The sequence below is a fragment of the Setaria italica genome, chromosome III, assembly GCF_000263155.2.
Source record: "Setaria italica strain Yugu1 chromosome III, Setaria_italica_v2.0, whole genome shotgun sequence".
Taxonomy (NCBI): domain Eukaryota; kingdom Viridiplantae; phylum Streptophyta; class Magnoliopsida; order Poales; family Poaceae; genus Setaria; species Setaria italica.
Window position 1 is genome coordinate 11,844,673 of NC_028452.1, and position 19,153 is coordinate 11,863,825.

At 47.1% G+C, this 19,153-nt stretch overlaps 2 protein-coding genes, 1 long non-coding RNA gene and 1 pseudogene across 4 annotated transcripts; 2 read left to right on the forward strand and 2 right to left on the reverse strand.

The window, feature by feature from the left end:
- Nucleotides 1–49: 49 nt before the first annotated feature.
- On the reverse strand, nucleotides 50–10,421 carry LOC111256687. Its single transcript, XR_002676869.1, has 2 exons — nucleotides 10,082–10,421; nucleotides 50–523 (listed from the first exon to the last, which is right to left on the reverse strand). It is a non-coding gene; the product is annotated as an uncharacterized LOC111256687 (long non-coding RNA).
- Nucleotides 5,123–9,452, forward strand: LOC101760508 (annotated as a pseudogene).
- A 10-nt stretch (nucleotides 10,422–10,431) lies between the features above and the next one.
- On the forward strand, nucleotides 10,432–16,446 carry LOC101761330 (60S ribosomal protein L28-1). Its single transcript, XM_004961299.4, has 5 exons — nucleotides 10,432–10,726; nucleotides 14,540–14,597; nucleotides 15,083–15,240; nucleotides 15,322–15,488; nucleotides 16,120–16,446. The coding sequence occupies exons 1-5, from the start codon at nucleotides 10,447–10,449 to the stop codon at nucleotides 16,243–16,245; spliced, it is 789 nt and encodes a 262-aa protein (XP_004961356.3). The 5' UTR covers nucleotides 10,432–10,446; the 3' UTR covers nucleotides 16,246–16,446.
- A 73-nt stretch (nucleotides 16,447–16,519) lies between these two features.
- LOC101761717 (jacalin-related lectin 19) lies at nucleotides 16,520–18,802 on the reverse strand. Of its 2 annotated transcripts, XM_004961300.4 has the most exons (3): nucleotides 17,991–18,269; nucleotides 17,605–17,829; nucleotides 16,968–17,519 (listed from the first exon to the last, which is right to left on the reverse strand). In XM_004961300.4, the coding sequence occupies exons 1-3, from the start codon at nucleotides 17,991–17,993 to the stop codon at nucleotides 17,121–17,123; spliced, it is 627 nt and encodes a 208-aa protein (XP_004961357.1). In that variant the 5' UTR covers nucleotides 17,994–18,269; the 3' UTR covers nucleotides 16,968–17,120. The 2 variants fall into 2 exon arrangements, with proteins under 2 accessions (XP_022680800.1, XP_004961357.1); XM_022825065.1 differs by having other exon boundaries at nucleotides 16,520–17,829; nucleotides 17,991–18,802.
- Between the last annotated feature and the right edge of the window lie 351 nt (nucleotides 18,803–19,153).

Here is a 19,153-nt window from a genome sequence, read left to right on the forward strand (position 1 = left end):
CCAATTTTGGGGCAGTCAGCTCTGAAAAAATTCGCCATATCTTTTCCGGTTACGTGCAAAATGCAGCTTGCCTCGCATCAGTATTCAGTAACCACCTTCTAATTCCGAACGGCACTTATCGCTAGCACAACGCGGTCGCCGTGCAAGTTTGCCCATCCCCGTTTACATGCGTTTATTACAGGCACGCGACGACTCTGCAGCCTTATCTGAACCTCTGAAACTCCTTATCTTTGGCTCTGCCCGGTGCAGAGATCACGGCTCGTCAATAAATAGAAAAAAAATAAACTCCCATATTTTCTGGAAAAAAAAAACATAATATCTGGAATCTCGAGGCTGAAACCTGTGCTACGTGTGACTTCGTTTCCGTCTGCTAGGCGAGGCGCAACAGCCAACACGGATCACGATCAGAACTGTATCGTTGCCTTGTTCTGCTACCATTTCGCTTCCCTTTTTCTGAAACTTTCTAGGAGCTAGCCTTGCCCCGCCCGGTCAGAACTCAGAAGCTCCAACAACCTGCAGCAACCTTTTTTTTTACACAATTAGCAGCAACCTTTTCATTCCAGTTAGAGAAAAACACTGTATTTCTTTTATTATTTTCGTGACTTTTACTCCGGCTCCAGCCAAAGAATGCCCCCAAATCAGGGACTTTTATTCAGCGAAGACAAGCATCACCACAGGTCAGGGTCAAACGAGACGGCTTCAGCTTCAGCTTCAGCCTCCTCCCCTTCCAGTTCCAGTGCCTGGTCGTCGTGCGTGACGGTGGGCTATGCTCATCCAGGTCGTGACTAAGCACCTCGCCGGTGTCCTAAACCACACAGTCTCCGCACGATAAAAGCACTCATATTAACTAAGCGATCGCCGGATCTCGGTTGGCCTAGCCCGGCCAAACGCGTGCGTAGTTTAGGAAGGGATGGCCCGTCGCCTCAGTCCTCATCATGATCCTAGATGCGAGCCGAGGTGGCGCCAAACTGCTACGGCACAAGAGGCTGACCGCCGGCCACGCCCGTGCCGGGCTCTCTGGAAGCTAGAGAAATCGTCGGGAGGACCTTAGATCCAAAAAGAAGATTCTCCATCATATTAAATGTAGATGAAATTAAAAACTAATTGCACAGTTTTGTTGTACTTTGCGAGACGAATCTTTTGAGCCTAATTAGTCAATGTTTGGACAATAATTCACAAATACAAACGAAACGCTACAGTGTGCTACAGTGCTGGCACAATAATTTTAGCACTCCAAAATTGGACAACTAAACATGGCCTGGGAGTCATGGACGGGAGGGTGCTTGATTGGAGGCTGGGATTCGTGTTTTCCCCTCCCGTGGACGTCTCCCGATTGGATATCTCGCTCGATTTGTCATCAGTGCAGGACGATTCATCATGCAACGCAGCAACTGGTGGATGATTTTCTCCATTTCTGGCGCTGGGGTTGATATGCTGGTACAGCGAACGTGTTGCTACCTCTACTCTTCCTGTCCCGTGTGTTTCCTTGGACTAATTCCAGGGAATTTTAACAACTTACAAAAAGAACTGAGTGTCACATGCGCAAGCGCAATAGAACATTTAATTGGTGATTAAAAATTGCCACTGTAGTATATCTTTCCAGGCAAAATAATGAAGAGAGTACTTATGTTTGAAGCCGTGCCAAGTTAGTTTCGTGGTGGATGGAACCTATTTTTTTTCTCTCATCTCTACCGTTTTATTGCAACATCGTAGAAATTTACTGATATGACAGATTATTTAATGAAAATGACTCGGCGTCAATCTTGATACAGAAACACGTGCATCACGAGCTTTTCCATTTCTGCGTGCGGGTATGCTAGCTAGCACAGTGAACTTGTCATATACTGTAGTTCAAAGGCATCCTCGCTTCGTTTGTTTCAGTAGATGGAGACATGTTTACACTTTTGGTCATACGGCAAGGTTTCAAAAACCAAAGGTCGGAGGTGCTTTGACAACACCAGTTACTCGTTAACAGCGTCGTCCACACAGTCCCCTGTTTGCGGCTTTGATCTGAAGTTATATGCCAAGACCAGTGGTTTTAATGATGTGATCCGTCTCTTCGAAGGTGCTACAGAAGCTGGGTGCAGATAGAGTTCAGTTGTAGCGGTGGGGTGGCGCAGTCACCTTGATCTTTGTATCAGAGGGTCATCAGTAGACAACGGTCTTTCGAAGAACCTGCCCTATGAAGAGTGGAAGTGCAGATTTGATGCTTCTTATCATGGAACAGTGAGTGAAGAGGTGAACTTTTTTTTATTTTGCGACAATTTCAGTGAAGGTCACCTGGAAAGCTGTAGAATTCGACCAGCCATGAAGGGCTAGTGTGGTATGTACGGTGAAAGGCTTGAACATGGTATTTGTGTGGTTATTTATGTAAGTTTTTTCCATGTATTAGAACCGAGTTTTTTCAACTCTTGGCAAGATGAGACTTATCGTAGCCCTAATGTCCTGGCTATTACTGCCAAACAATTATATACTTTTATCTATGTGAACTCGTATATTGATCAAGCTATTTATTATTCGCACATTGAAAATATTTTATGATGTTCAGTGGTACCTTAAGTCATTGCAAATCTATAGAGCAGTGTAGATCGGATCGAATAGAATCGAATCTGCAGAGGTGGAGTGGGCGGGAGGGGAATTGAATCGAAGCTAGCAGGTGCAGATCGACGTCACGGTACTCCTGGATGACGCGCGCGTGCGCTGAGGGCAGTGCCGATGCTGCGATGGGAGGGAGGGCTGGGGCTTGGGAGAAGAGGAAGAGTCGAGAAGCCCCAACTGCGGGTTGGCCATCGTGTACCGACGCTGCCGCCGCCTGCCGCGCCCGTCGGCCGGCCGGTGACGAAGCTGGCCGGCCATACGTCCTAAGTCGTCGGGCTGGTGGCCTTCGCGCGCGGGGCCTCAGTGGCGGTGGCGGTTATGAGCGAGCTGTGAGCAGCCTAAAACCCTCCTTGCATTCTGACCCGAGCGAGACGCGGCGGTGTCTGCGCACGTCTTGGCGTGGTATGTTGCTCGATCGATCGAGTTCGGTTTCGGCCTTCTAGCTCGGCTAGCCCTCGGTTGAACCGACCGCTCGGGTGGGTCCCCAGGTATGGGAACTTGAATGCGGATCGAGATGCACCCGCGCCGGAAGAGAGAGAGGGAGAGAGATATCTTTGGTCCGTTCGGCTGGACTTATAACCCGACTGAAAAAGCTGAAACGGCTGATTTATTGTGAGAGAAAAACACTGTTTGGTGGCTGATAAGGGGGTGTTTGGATGTTTAGGATCTCCTAAAATTTATGTCACATCGAATATTCGGAGGCTAATTAGGAGGATTAAATATGAGCTAATTATAAAACTAATTACACAGATGGAGGCTAATTCACGAAACAAATCTATTAAGCCTAATTAATCCATCATTAGCACATGTTTACTGTAGCATCACATTGTCAAATCATAAACTAATTAGGCTTAATAGATTTATCTCGCAAATTAGTCTCCATATGTGCAATTGGTTTTGTAATTAGTCTATATTTAATACTCCTAATTAGTATCTAAACATTTGATGTGATATGAATTTTAGGAGGTGCTAAAGAAACAAACACCTCTAAATCGGCTGATAAGTCGAAGCGAACACAAAGTTAGCTTTCGAAAGAAAGAGATGTCTCGTTGTTTGTGTGGAGCGGATAATACAGACAAAACCGACGGGGCCGAGCTTGCGCGAAGACCGGTCCTAGTTCTAACGCGTGAAAGAAGTTTCCGGATCCGAGTAAAATCATTGACCGCAAGCTGTCCGTCAGTTTTGGCACACTGTTCGTGCGCACTCCAAAAGAAGAAACTATTGCAGATAAAAGTTGTGCCTTTCGCTCGCCCTCTGTTCCTGTACACACACCTGGACGGCCCTTCCTTCCCTGGTCACAAATCACAATCTGCTGCAGGTCTGAAGAGGATCCCGACGTGCAGCCATGCAGCACCGCGCGCGAAGAGGCGCCACGACGGCGCGCTACGATTCGGTAGGTGATCTCTTTGATCCCGAGACGCTCCACACGCAAAGCACGACGGCGCGAATAGAAAAATTGCGAAAAGGAGACGAAGCGGAGGGGCGAAAAGGATCCGGCGGTGACGGCCGGCGGACGGGTTCGCGTCAGCCGAGCGGTGATGGGTCACCGCCCCGTGCCGGTGGCAAGCGGAAGCAAGGCGAGCCGGCAACCACCCACCAGGAGCACCGACCGGATGGGTCGGCACCGAGCGGCCGCCCGGGCCCCAGGTGCGGCAGCAGCGGACGACAGGGACGGTGCGCGGGGCGGCGACGCCCGACCCGACCGATCGGACAGCCGCGTCAGCCCGCACTGTGCCCGTGCACGCACGCGCATCATGCATGAGTATTTTGCCGCGTCGCGCGGCCGGAGCGGCGAGCTGGACCGGGTCCGAGGGTCCGAGCCAGCCGGAGGTGACTGATGGAGCAAACCAAGCGATAAAATTGTGCGACTGACTGGCTGACCTGACTGACTGCTTCCCATGTCGTGCAGAATTTCGCGGCGCCATTCGCACTTATCTGTCGAAACGCGAAATCCACTTGAACGACAGTATTGAGCAACCAAAGCACGTTTTCTATCTCTGTTTTTTTAATGAGCTGTATGCATTTAGAAGTTTCCTTTTGTCTACTTCCTAGGTTAACCGCATTCCATAATGCTCTGATGCAGACTCGTGGACCGTGATCTGCTGCTGATCCCTGTGACAAGCTGGCCGTCCAATTCTCTGCCAGATTACAGTCAAGAGTTAACCGACCGATGTAACCGATTCCCTCTGTTCCAGGATAACAGGAGGACTCAGCATCACTCACAAGTTCACAACTTCACGAAGTCACAGACACGATCAGGCTTGTGACTGCAAAAGCAAAATACAGAGTTCCAAGCCCTACTGCTTCATTATCCAGACCAACACGTCAGGCAAACAAAAAAAGCTGGAGATCAAATGCCCCGAAAAACATGGACCTCAACCTCACAATTTATCCTCGAGGCACAGCCGGTTTGACTCAGCAGACGGCGACGTACCGACGTGTCCCCCGTCCTGCTCATCCATCCGCCCGCCCATCCATCCACGTGTTCCCGTCTTCCGGAAGGCCCCCACCTCCCCCGCCCGCCCGCCTCCGTCCTCGCGCCGCGCCCGTTCCGACGGCTATAAATAACCGTCCTCTTCCTCCAAAGCTCCGCTCGCAACCCCTCGTTTTTCCTCTGCTCATTTTCACAATTCCAGGCTTCCAGCCCACGCCCATTCCTGGACTACTCCCCAACCCCAAACGGTCAAAGCCAAGCCGATCGCGTGCGGCGGCGATAACGAGAAGCTAGCTGTAGGAGGAGGAGGACGACGAGTCGCCGGCGAGCAGCAATGCCTTACTGCGAGGTGGGCAGGTACGCGGACGGCGACAAGTGGGAGGGCGTCCGGCTCTTCTACCGCCGCTACGGCTGCGGGGCCACCAAGGTGCTCCTCATCATCGGTACGCACGCCAATCTCCCTCATCAAACCTCGAAAGGAGAAGGAAGGGGGATGAGCATCATGTTCTCCTCTCATGGAAAGATTACTTTTTTGTTTCCTCTTCCGCTTTTCGCTGAGAAACGGTTCGGTGTTTGGTTTGGGTCGGAATCAAAGGATTGGCGGGGACGCACGACTCGTGGGGCCCGCAGATAAAGGGGCTGACCGGGTCGCTGGAGCCCGCCGACGACGAGCCACCGCGGCCGGACGAGGAGGCCGGCGCCGGCGCCGCAGGGGCGGCGGAGGCGGCGCCCGCGGAAGGGGATGATGCCGGCGGCGACGGCATCGAGGTCTGCTGCTTCGACAACCGCGGCGTCGGCCGCAGCTCCATCCCCCCGAACAAATCCTACTACTCGTGAGTCTCCGCTCCCCATCCCCTCCTCCCACAGATCCAAATCCCTCCCCGTCGGTTGCAGTGGTTTCAACGATCGGTGGGGGCGTTTCGATTCCGTAGATAGGATTGTTTGCTCCGGCTCCGCTCCCCCTTTGAGATTCAGAACGGTCGTACATGGGGATCTGGTGGACGATAGTAGCAGCTTGATGTAGCTTTCGATGAGAAAAATTCCACATTTCACTCGTTTCCTGGCACAATTGTTTTTCACGAGAAAATGAGTGATGGAGAAGAAAGACGGGGAATATCTTCCATCACGCGCTCATGTGTTGGAGCTGGAGAAGTCAAAATGGGAGGTGGTTCTGAATATTTGGTTTGAACACGCGTTTTCTCATCTCTGGCAGGACGGCAATCATGGCGAAGGACGCCTTGGCCTTGATGGATCATTTGGGGTGGAAGAAAGCACATGTCTTTGGCCACTCTATGGGTTAGTCCTCCTTGGTGTGCTGTGCCTTTCAATTTCGGGACCCTGTTCTTCAAATGTGTGATCTATAGGCATTGACCCTGCTGCTCTGTGCAACCAGGTGCGATGATTTCTTGCAAGCTAGCGGCGATAGCGCCTCACAGGCTGTGCTCACTGGCATTGCTTAATGTCACGGGAGGTGGCTTTCAGTGTTTCCCAAAGGTACTCGAGCTTTGATATCCTCTACATATTTGTGGAACTGAATGGAACTTCCAATGCTGCGAGATACAAAGGAAATGCTGCAAGAGGCACTCATTACAATTTTCAATTGTTCGTGCCTGAAGTTGAAGTTTTTTCCCCTGCTTCTGTAGGTTGATGGGCAGATGCTATCTCTTGCATTCCGTTTCTTAAGGGCGAAAACTCCAGAGGAAAGAGCTCTTGTGGACTTGGAAACCCATTATACGAAGGTAAGGAACTAACAAACAATCCGATATCATTCCGCATTTGACCAAAAAAATAGTTCTTTTTTCAGATTCACCGATTCATTGTTGATTTCTTTTGATTGAACAATATTCCTATGCAGGAATACCTTGAGGAGACTGTCGGGTCATGCACTAGGAGAATGGTCCTTTATCAAGTGAGTGCTATCACTACCTTCCAGATGACGCTTCGTAACAGTCTTTTGGTGATGCTGTATCTTCTAGATTGGCATATGTGATGTCATGTACTCTCCGGAAGCATTGATCTTGGTCTTTTGGATGATATGTGTTGCTTTTACACATTGAATGCTTGCTTGTCATTATCCTTTAATGTCACATACCATGGATTTCTTAATATAATGATACACAGCTCTCCTGCATGTTCGAGAAAACATACCATGGACTTATGTAATTTTGACTAGGTCTTCTTTTGGTGTGAATCTGGAATTATGTTTTGCATCCCCTTTTTAGAATATAAGCATATACTGGACTGTGGTACACACTATAAATTATAATGAAGATGAACATACATTTGGCAACTTATTTGTGGAAGACTCATCTGTACTGTGTTGCTTTCAGGAATATGTGAAGGGTATATCATCAACAGGGATGCAATCTAATTGTGGTTTTGAAGGGCAAGTTAATGCATGCTGGACCCACAAAATGACTACGAAAGAACTAGATACAATACGCTCAGCCGGTTTTCTAATTTCTGTTATTCATGGAAGGTTAGTTTGGCCAACAGCAGATATTCTATGCAGAGGGTACATGCCCATTTCGGTTGACTTACATCATATAACTGCAGGTATGATATCATTGCACAATTGTGTCATGCAAACGTCTAGCAGAAAGGCTTCTTCCTGCTGCTAGAATGGTAGAACTTCATGGTGCACATCTAGTGAGTCACGAAAGACCAGACGAGGTAAAGCGTGAACTTTGGTGAAACAGCAACATGTGCCACTGAGATGTTAAGAACATTGATACGATGATTGCTTTGCTTGCTTGTTTAAACTGTTGCATGGGGGGGGGGGGGGGGGGGGGGGGGGAAAGGGGTTCCCAAAAAAACTTAAAAAACAAAAAAAAAAAAAATTTGGGGTCTTGGGCAGGCAAAAAAAAAAAAAAAAAGGGGCAATTTTTGGCCCAAAGGGGGTTTAAAGGAAAAAAATTTTGCAATTTGGGGGAAATTTCCAAATTTGTTACTTGACTTAAAACCAAACCCCCCGGTTTTTTAAAAGCTTATTTTTTCCCCTAAAACTCCAACAAATTTTTTGCTTTTTGAAAAAAACGGTTTCCCCCGGTTGTTTTAGCAGAGAAAAACGGAATTGCAGGATCCAATATGCTACCTCAAGGAAAAAAAAAATCCTTATCTGAAGCCATGTTACCTCAAGTATTGAGGCATGCAACTCATCATCCACTCAGCCTGATACCTTGTACTAAGAAGCAAGGAACTATGATATTTGGCTTCTAGGAATTTCCTGAAAAATAGATAAAAGCAAGGGTATGGAGTTGCAAATTAAACTTATCCTACTAATATGTAGACCTTCGCATACTCAACTTATGGCTATTTAGGAGAATATTTATTGTACACACCAGAAGCACTTTAAGAACAATTGGCAGAGTATAGAGAGATGAGTGGAGAGCAAACCAACAATTGGCTCTTCTGGACAGTTCTTAGTTCATTTTATTGAACTTGACAATTTTCGTTTTCCTCCCTTCACAATTCACATGATAGCACAGTAGAACTCATGTAACTTTCTATGAATTCCAGGTGAACAATGCACTTATGGATCTAATAAAGGCTACCAAATCTGCGATGAAACCTGAAGAGTGGTCAGCCCAGCCTGAGAATGTATCAGGTACGCTTAAGAAGGCCAAACGTCTCCGATTTATCTTGAAGGATAATTGTTTGGGAGCACATATCTTATGTTGCATCTTCATCAGAAACCGGGGCACTTGTTTCCGGAAGACCCATTACCGTCACGATGCGAACAGATGAAGGTGCAAACGTCGCCGTAGCAGTCTATAACTTGCTTGGCAAGCTGCAACTAAGCTTTCTTTATCTCATAGGGGTGATAGTCATGGGGTTTGAGCACATGAGGAACATAGTAAAGGTAATGAAGCCAGTAAGGGTGGCGGCAATTGAGTCATAAGGTAAAAGGATCCTCCCTGCTCCCTTGCCAGATCATTGAAACAAATTCTCCATGTTGTGGCCTTGAACTAACTGAATCTTTCCCTGATGTTGCAGGAACAAGGACATGTAAATTATTCTCAAGACCTTGTGGGAGTCGAGATGGTATTTTCACTTCTCCCCAGTACTTCGGAGATGATGATTTTAGAGTAGCATCTCCCAACAACTGTGAAATTTTTCTGAGGGAACGCCTGCTCTTAGCTGAATAATACGACACAAAAACATAGAAGGAAAACCGTTGTTGGCGCCTGGACAGAAGTGTCGTAGGGCACGGTTGATGTAATACCTGTGAAGAGAGTTTCTGTAAGCACGGCCACACATGCTGCGCTGGTGCTGTCAGCCTGTCACCATGTTCCTGCGTACGATACCATGCCGAGATTTCAAAGCGATTCTTTGTTGCTTTATGTATCTGCGTGGTGTCGCTGAACGCTTATGTAACTTCCGGCATGACATGAGCTGTGCAAGCAAACCTACAGCTACAGCAGCTACTATCAAATCGCATATCAGGATTTTCACGACGTATAAACATTAGGGCTAACAACACCCCAGGTCCCAGGAAGGCAGGAATAGTGCACCGGCGTGGATGGCCGCGGGGCACCGCTTCCGCTTTCATCGCGGCCAGAACTCCAGAACCCGAAAGCCACCACACCAGGTCCAAGACCTGTTAACTCCGGTCCATTTTTGAGATAATGGTGGCTCCACACAATTGGTGCTCCGCTTCCGGTATGCCGTATGCCGCTTCCACGGGCCACGGCGGACAGCACACAGCAGGCGCTATCTGAATTCTGAATTCCCGATGACCGCAACTCCCGAGGATTCTGAATTCCCAATGACGGCAACTCCCGAGGAATATATAGTTGGTCTAGACTACGACGCGGTTAGGCGATATGACCAACTATAATCGGATAAGGAATGACACGATGCTATAGTTCCCGAACGAACAATCCATACGCGTAATTGAATTTGTCTCATCATGGAGGGGCTGCGAGATCCACATACGCAGAGAGCGCATGCAGTAGGGACGGAATTAAGCAGGGACAGCGCAGAATCTCTCACAAACACGGACGCAGAACAGAAGGGATGCTCTTCAGGCGTGGCGACGGTACTAACCTGGTAATCACGACGGATGGTTGCTTGCTCTCCCCGGCGACGGACGCGTCGTCGGCGACCGGCGGCTTCGATTGGCCGGTGGCCACATGAGATGAAGCTTGGGATCGATAGGAAGGTGTATTGCACATTTGCACACCCAGGCACCGAGCGAGGAGGAAGAGGGTAACTGAGGAGGGGAATGGTGGCCGTACGTGCCCGCGCGGGGCAAGGCAGGACCGCAGGAGAGAAAACTAGGCATCCATGGTACATTCGCTCTTCCCGGCAAAATATTCCCGCGCGCGAGAGGATATTCCCATGAGCAACGCTGAATATGCCTTTTCTTCTTTCTTGCTAACCTCACTATTTGGGCCTTGGCCTAACTACACATGAACCCTGCTAATGGGCCTAGCCCGCCTGTGAACGGGACCGGCCCATGCAGAAGTGGAAATGCTCGGGGAAACGGCGTGGGCCCACAACCTCGCAGATTGGAGAGCACGCCCACCAGCTTACTCGTCTCCATCGACGACGGGAAGAGGAAGGACCGGAAGGCGGAGAGGGCAGCAGAGGCAGAAGCAGAAGCGGCAGCCATGGGCGTGATGGATAAGCTCAAGATCTTCGTGGTGAAGGAGCCCGTCGTCGCCGCATCTTGCCTCATCGCCGGATTCGGTATTCGCCCCATCCTTCTCCTCCGCTCTGGCCCAAACCCTAGTAGATGCACTCGCGCCCATCAGAAATGGGGACGCAGGCTCCCGTGCTGTTGCCTCACCCTACGTCGGTCCTCGGCGACTATGCGTGGCTCGGTGTGGGTACACCACCGGGGGTTGATTTCTAGAGGCTTACGACGTTTGGGGTGGCCTTTTCACTTGCTACAGTTCATTAGATCCAGGATCCCAAATCTCTGGCGCCTGGGATGCATAATGTTATATTCCAAATCACTAGTCCTGTTTGTCAGCGCCGCATGTGACACAAATTCAGCTACCAGCAGAGCATAAGCTATCATTTCCCTGCTCAACAAAATGACATTTGAGTTCAATGTTATAGGAAATGGGTAATACTGTCACGCCACTTTCAGTTCAATGTGTGCTTGTATGCCAACTAGACATTTCATTTAGGTTTCTACCTTTTCTAGTTCAATAAATATATTTTGGCAAAATCTTATGACGTTTCATTTTTATATTTTGGTGGTACTTTGTGTCCATTGGCAATTTGGCTGAACATGTGTGCTTTCAGTTCAATGTGTGCTTGTATGCGAACTAGACATTTCCTTTACGTTTCCACATCTCTTTGTCGTATATGAGGGGTTATTACGGTCTTAAGTCTCGCATCAAAATATTGTTACTCACCATTGTCCAGAATCATGTTAAAAAGAAAATGCCTGTTTTGCTTGTGGATGTAGATTACATTAGCCTGTTTGCTCTCAGCTCCAGTAATGTTAAGAAAGATTGAATTTGCAAGGAAAGACTACAAATAATAAGAATGACACTAGAAATTGACTGAGGCATACAAATTGTCTTGACCACGTGATATGAAATTGCTATGTGACTGGGGATAGTGCCTCAGGCCTTAGCTAAACTCATCTGGATTCATTCTCTTGCACAGTAGAATGAATAACTTTATTCTAGTTTACATGTTTGCGGAATGGGCACTCATGCTTATTTTCTGTGAAATGGGATTATACCTAAAACTTTACATGATTGAGAGATGTGTTTGGTGTTGCGTGCTAGAAAAGATTGGTTGCATACGTTGCACCTAACCTTTTCAATATGATTCTAGTATGGATTGATTTCCTGAGTTGATCCTCTTTGACTAAGTAGTACTCCCACCGTTCCAAAATGTAGGTTGTTTTGACTTTTCTAGATACAAAGATTTTGCTATGTATCTAGATATAATATATATTTAGGTGCATAGCAAAAATTATGTATCTAGAAAAGCTAAAACGACCTACAATTTGAAACAGAGGGAGTAGTATTAGTCCTTGCTAACTAATGGTCTATGGTTGCAATCAAACTTATAGTGCTTCTTAGGTTGACAATTTTTGTCTTGCAACTGGATTAATTTTGCTGGCAACCATTGTAATTAAAATTTATATGGAGCAATACAAGCACTAGGCAGTAGGCATTCGATTTTTCTCGAGTAGTTTCTACCCAGAAAATGTCAGCCCAAAAGTGGTAAGATTTAAAGCACACACTGTAAAACTCCACTTCAACATCTGTCAAGTTAACAGAGAACGCATAGAACATCACATGTTGCTATGAGAACTGGTGTTTTATACTTTGACATATCAGAAAGAAACCAGAACCTTTTTTCCTCCTGTTAATTGCCTTGGAGCAAACTTGATTCCTAAGATTTTCTAGATGTGCCTGCTGAAGTTATGGAATTATTGATTGGAGAAGAGCTAACATTCTATCATTGGCCTTGCTTCTCCCTCGGCTGACCTTATAATTTGCAATTTCAGGTCTCTTTCTTCCAGCAGTTGTTCGGCCAATCTTGGATTCATGGGAGACTGCGGAAAAAGTTCCTCCACCTCCTCTAAATGATGTATGTGATTCCTCTGTTTTGGGTTGTTCTATGTGGTGCTTTCATGCTCAAACAATTAATACTGTTTCCATTCAATTTCCCATCATTTCCCAATTCAAAATATTTATTTTTCTCAATCTAATTCTTATGAAATAAACTTCCTATTGATCTTTAATTGGGAAAAAAAACTCCCTATTTGGTCACTCCAAGCTAAGAGCAACTCCAAGAGGCTGCTAATCTTACCCCCAATACCTTTTTTAGGAAAAAAGAGAGAAAAAATGAACTCCAACAATCCACCTAAACCTTCCCCATTTTTTTAGCGACGCTAAAAAACAGCCTGCCACCGCGTATATTTTAGCGTTGGCGTTCCTCCCCCAATCCTGATTCCCGCACGCCCGCGCGTCCCTTCCGATGGGCCCAATACGATGACGTGGCCTGTGTTTGAAATATTAGGAGCTATTTATTAGCGATCTGCTGTGGACTAATATGTTTTTGGGGGAAATTTTTTTTGGGAGAACCCCCAATACATAGTTTTGGGGAAGAATTTTTTAGATACTCTTGGAGTTGCTCTAACTTGGCTAAAAAAATGCCAGAAAATGAGTTCTAAATTCATTACTGCTTGCTCAGTGTAAACTGCAGAGAGCATTTGTTTGAACTTTCTGCTGCATAATTGTATCATTGCATCCTCAAACTTGAGGATTTGATGAATGGCCACAGTTCACCTGCCATTTCCTGATTTTATTCTTTGAGCAAGGAAGCCTAAGTACTAAAATCTGTCATGGAAAATGGTTGTGCCAACTTTTAATCTTCTGTCACTTCTGCAGGTGGTTGCAGGTGTCACCGGCAAGAAAAAGTAGCGAACTTGCATGTTTTCTCCTGTCAATGTTGTCCCACATTTTTCTTCCCCATGTTTTCTTGCAACCAGATTGTAACTTGGAAGTTGCGGTCTTCAACTCTTAGATGATATCGGCGAAATAATCATTGTACCTGAACCTCATAATTCAGCAATGCGACAGTTTTGAATTTTTTTGCTTCTCATTAGAAACAAAAAGGTTGATAGAATGCCAGTACCTTTTGCCTTTTGGATTGTGTTTGCCATAACCATATTTCTTGGTGGAGCAGTCAAGATAAGATTGCCTTACAAATTTCAATAAGGCCTGTTTGGATCCTTGGAATTGAATTCCATTTTAATAATCATAATTTAGACTAATATAGTTGTATGTAGAATATGTCTGTATATTATTGTTGGCTATATGGGAGAGATACTTACGTGCTGCACTTCTGCTACAGGGAAGCAATCGAAGAGCATGCTATAAGATGCACATTAAACACATAGTATGAGGATTTATAGAATCAATTTTTATCTTCCACCTTATGAATTTAAGATAGACTTATATCTAAATTTTGAAAGGTTGTGGAAAGTAGATTCCAACTCATGAATTTAACATAGATTTATGTGGAAAGTAGATTCCAACGGATCCAAACGGGACCTAATCGGAATCGCCGTGGCGTCAGCACGGCCTGCTTGTTTTGTGACATTGTAATCTCCGCAAGGCGTGATGGACTGCCGGACGCGGCTCTTGACTCTTGATCGTGTGCCGTGTAGTCTCCTGCTAACTTCGACCGCGCTAGTGCCTCCACGCTGTAGCGCTGCGATTGCGCATCCCACTGGACGTCTTCCACCTCGGCAAGTCTGCGACTCGGCGGCCTTCGTGTGCCCATACCGGCTGGGGGAAACAGCGGGACATCGCGTGCCCGTGTTGTTTGGCGGTCAAGTGGTGAGTCTCCGAGAGACCGAGAAGAAGAAGAGGCGCAGGTGTTGTTGGGCCAGTGTTTCGACCCGTGCAGCCCACATGTAAAAGTCCAGCCCAAATAAGCCCAGGAACCGGGTGCCAGACCTAGGGTTTACGGGCACGCCCCCGGTATAAAACAACCGAGGCTCCCAGCCTTCCCGGCCTCCAGCAGCCGCCACCCCCAGTACCGGACCAGAGCGAGGCGACGCCGCGGCACCTCATCTCCGGTAAGTGTAGATCGCCCTCCAATCGAACGCGACGATGATTTGTTAACCCTGCTGTGCTCTATTTCGTTGTTAAGTTTGTGCAGTTCGAGTTGACGCTGATTTAGCAGTCGCGTCCGTGCTTAGCACGCCGCTATTCTAAGTGGTTTGTAGCATCCTGCTGGGAAATTTGTAGGTTTCCTGTGCATGATTCGGTCGTTGGTTATGTAGCTGTGGCCTTCTTGCATCTTAGTATACACTTGTTCTGTGTGGTTGACTGCAATCTTTTTCTTCTCCCAGTTAGATCTGGTAACTATGTAGCGCGTAGGGTTAGTCGTATCGTTGGAAATATTAATGAAGATGTTCCTCTGCTGTTTGAAAGGCGTAGTTTACTTTTGCAATCAAATTCAGTTCTCTGGCCAGATGATTAGTTTCTTTCCCTTAGGTGTTCCCTGCTGTTACTGTTGGGTTAAGGTGTTTGACACTAGGTAGTTGATTTGATTATGTAGGCGAAGGGAAATGGCGACGGTTCCAGGGGATCTGATCTGGCAGATTGTTAGGAAGAACAACTCCTTCCTGGTGAAGCAGTTCGGCAACGGCCATGCCAAGGTGCAGTTCACCAAGGAGCCTAACAACCTCTACAACGTGCACTCGTACAAGTACTCCGGTATGCTGTTTCCTACATTGCTTGAGTTGTGCTTCGTATGTAACAATGTGCTGACTGCATGTGTCTGTTCTGTTCTCTTAGGCTTGGCGAACAAGAAGACCGTGACAATCCAGCCTGCAGCTGGAAAGGAGTCTGCTGTGGTCCTCTCGACGACCAAGACCAAGAAGCAGAACACACCTGCCAAGCTCAACCACAAGTCTGTGATGCGCAAGGAGTTCCGCAAGATGGCCAAGGCTGTGAAGAACCAGGTACTAGCACATGAAAATTCATAATGGTTACTTGTCTCTGATAATTTGATTGCTTGTTATGCTCTATCTGATAATGCATAATCTTTGCTTTACACCCTGGGTATTATTTTTGCACATTGTTGTTATTATAATTTGTTGCTGTGATGAGCCATAACAAGTAAGAAGGCCAACTGATCAACTGGTTCTTCGATGAAATATAGCTGATACGCTTGGCTTCTGAGCTAATTATCATATTGGTTTCATGTGCTATTCCTGTTTTTTGTACACTGGTTATTTTAAATATTATGTTTTGTTTGAAAGATAGTTATTTGCTATGTTGCTTGTATGGTGCTATGTGAGATTTTTTCTTGTTGATAGATTCTCTTTTATATTTTTGGGTTTCACTGCATATCCAAGGTGTAGCTATGATGAGCCATAACTTGTAAGAAGGCCAACTGATCAACTGGTTCTTCAATGAAATATAAGCTGATACGCTTGGCTTCTGAGCTGAACCTGCAGAATACTTAGTCTTTGAATGGTTGAAGTCTTGCATGTTCCTTTATGTGAAGCTTTTTCACTATGATTACCAGTCCTTGTAACTGATCTTATAGGGTTGCTGATTGTTCTAATTTGTATTTTGTTTGCTGTGCAGGTTAGCGACAACTACTACAGGCCTGACCTAACCAAGCCGGCTCTCGCTAGGCTGAGCTCCGTGTACCGCAGCCTCCAGGTTGCCAAGTCTGGCGTCAAGAAGAAGAACAGGCAGCCTAAGCACTAAGCTTGTGTTTTGTTGAGGGTCCTGTTGGTGCTCAATAGTCCCAGCTTATTATCTTTGTTCCGACAGTTTTGAGACTTGAAGTGAGACTTGTTAGAACTAGAGCTACCTTGTTAAAGCTGCTGCTGTGTGTCGTTCCATAATCACAAATTGCTTGCACTTGATGATTGCAACTTTATTTTGCATACTTGCTGCGCATGATTACTCCGTTTTCAGATTTTGGTTTTGTTCTCCGCCGGGTCTAACCTCCAACAAATGAAATGGTTGTCTGGTACTTTGCGCTAGTCTAGTTGTCTTGCCGTCTTGCGGATCTTCATTTTGACTAAGCTCTCCATTTGCAACGCCTGAATATTTGTGGTTAGGCTGAACATAGATTTTAGCTGTCCGCTCCAATTGGTATCTTGCTCCACGTACTGCCGGTTGCTCGTCAAGAGTAGAGGACTGGCCACTTTGCTTGTGATGACCTAGATGACCAGCGAGTTTGGAATCGTATGGTGTAGGGAACCGTATTTAGAGGTCGTAATTTTCACTATATCTACGCAGCGCGTATACCAGCTGGCCAACCAGGTTATCTGTCGCTGCGACAGCAAATCGGAGTTGTGAAGGTCAGCCAATGTCGACTGGCGACTCGGCCGTAGAATCACCAGCCGGCGGCAGCGTTCTGCCCATGTCGGCGCGCATTTCCAGCTTCAGCCATCTCTCTGAAGCACAGAAGCTGCAGTCGCTGATATTCAAATCGTGTTGTATTCTACTAGAATCTCTGCATAAGTGTATCAAGCACTTCAGGTACACTAGATGTCTAGATTCATACACTAGCTGGAATGCTGGATACATACAGGAACAGCCTTGGTTCGCATCCTGACAAGTGACAGTAGCCACTACGTCTTGTGGGTTATCTGTTTCTGAGCTTTGCCGTTCTCCTGTTTCGCCTGCTCCTGCTGCTGCTGCGGCGGCGGCGGCCCGATCCGGTGCATCACTGCCCGGTACGCCGAGAGCCCGAGCTTCTGCACCCGGTCGTACATCCTCTCCGGCCGCAGCGGCGCAACGTAGAGCCCGACGGCGTCGAGCTGCCAGCCGCTCCGCCCGCAGAAGCCGACGATGACGCCCCCGTCCACCGGGAACGTGAACGCCGCGCCCTCCGCCACCCCGAACGGCCCGTACGCCCTCTGGTTGCTCCGGAACGCCAGCGACCGGATCACCGGCGACCCGCCGGCCGCGATCGGGGAGTAGTGCCCGCTCACGCCCGTCAGGTGCTCGTCCGGGAAGCCCAGCCTGATCTGCGCGCTTGCACATCCAGCCAACAAAACCACATGTGACTGTGAGCGGGAGCAACCAACCGATGGTTTCATATATTGAACGTGCCTGGGTCGTGTGGTTGCCGCCGGCTCCGCCGTGCCGCTCGCCGGGGACGGCCAGGCCGTCGTGGTCGTACTCCACGCTGATGCTGTCGATGAAGCGGTCGTAGGAAACGGTGATGCTGCGGATCCCGGAGTGGCCGCCGTCGTCCCATGGGTGTCCCCCGGTGCCGCCCCATGGGCCGACCTTCATGAGCTTCTTGGACACAACCATCTTCCTCTGAGGTTGCTGCTGTCGAAAAAAAATATGAAGTTCAGTGTTCAGAGGTATACCTACGGGTTTCTAAGCAGGTTATGTTAGTCTGAAGTCTGAACATAGGCACAAAGAGGTGTGCAGTCTGCAACAATGAAAAGGAAAATCTAATAGAATACTAGTAAAGTCCATTTGTGTACCATGCTTGCTTCCAGAGATTTGCAGAGGTGCACAGGTGGTAAGGTCTGCAGCTGAAGGTTCAGTCAGAGCTAGCGTAGAAATTGCACAACAAACCAAAAGGTGTAACTCTTTTAAAGAGGCAGCAGGATGTGGGGGGATAACTGGGGATAAGAATTAGATGCCTTGAGGGTCAGCATACTGCTGTCCAGAACGATAAGCATATTGCACAAGAGCATTTCGTTCTTCAGCGAGAAGTCTCATGAAGAATTTCGAGCATAGGGGTAGGTTACAGTTCAATTTTAGCATGCCTCTGAAAAGAATCTATGTATTTATTGAGGAACTGTCTATGAAGTTACCTTCAAGAAAAAGGGAGGTGCAACGATTACACTGCTCAATTTGGTCAAGCCATGTCGTCTCAGTAAGGACTAAGAACAAACATGAAAGATATAGGTTGTCTGATAGATGATCATGACACTGGAGAATAGGATGCCGTGGAGCTGGCAGCATCATTGGCAAGGGAGAATAACTCATTTGGCATATTTTTGCTGAAGTTTCTTTTGTGCACAAGATAGCGCCTATTTCATTCACTAAAGCAGGAGAAAATACAAAGCAGGCTTTCCTGGGAGACTTGTTGAAGAATTCGTATTATATTTTCTTATTGTAGCCAAAACGAACAGGCTTATTGTCAGAGTCTCTGATAAATTGCAGCCATATTACCTGTAAAACCTCCCCCTCTCCTAGTTTTTCTTGCTGAACAAACTATTGTATAAGAATTTTGGCCTTCACAAGGCCCTAATGGAAAATTCAGGTGGGGATCTCCCCCCCGTTGACCCTCAAAAAAAAAAAAATTGCAGCCATATTCATCTGGATCAAATCACCCAAACTTCCATGTATGTAATGCCAGATGTCCATGGCAACACACAATCCATAAAGCCATATTGTGACGTGCCTAATGATCATTGTGGAGAACTAATTGGGTACCACTGAACCAACAGGACAGGAGAATCTTAGCTGGCAGCGCCCATAAAGTCCAAAAGAAGCCAATAATACACAACTAATCTATGTAGAATCAGTAGAACTTCATACATTATCAAAACGAAAAATTTCGTGACTGAAAAAAAAACATTAATAGCACATAAGAGGTAGCTGTCATTTTCTGAAACTTCAGGAACATGCTTCAGCT

Bases quoted from the DNA above. Each gene is read 5' to 3' on its own strand.
- LOC101761330 (XM_004961299.4), top strand. From the start codon at position 10,447: ATGAACCCTGCTAATGGGCCTAGCCCGCCTGTGAACGGGACCGGCCCA. The intron at 14,598-15,082 runs GTAAGTGTAGAT...TTGATTATGTAG, and splicing joins GCCGCGGCACCTCATCTCCG to GCGAAGGGAAATGGCGACGG. The intron at 15,241-15,321 runs GTATGCTGTTTC...CTGTTCTCTTAG, and splicing joins GCACTCGTACAAGTACTCCG to GCTTGGCGAACAAGAAGACC.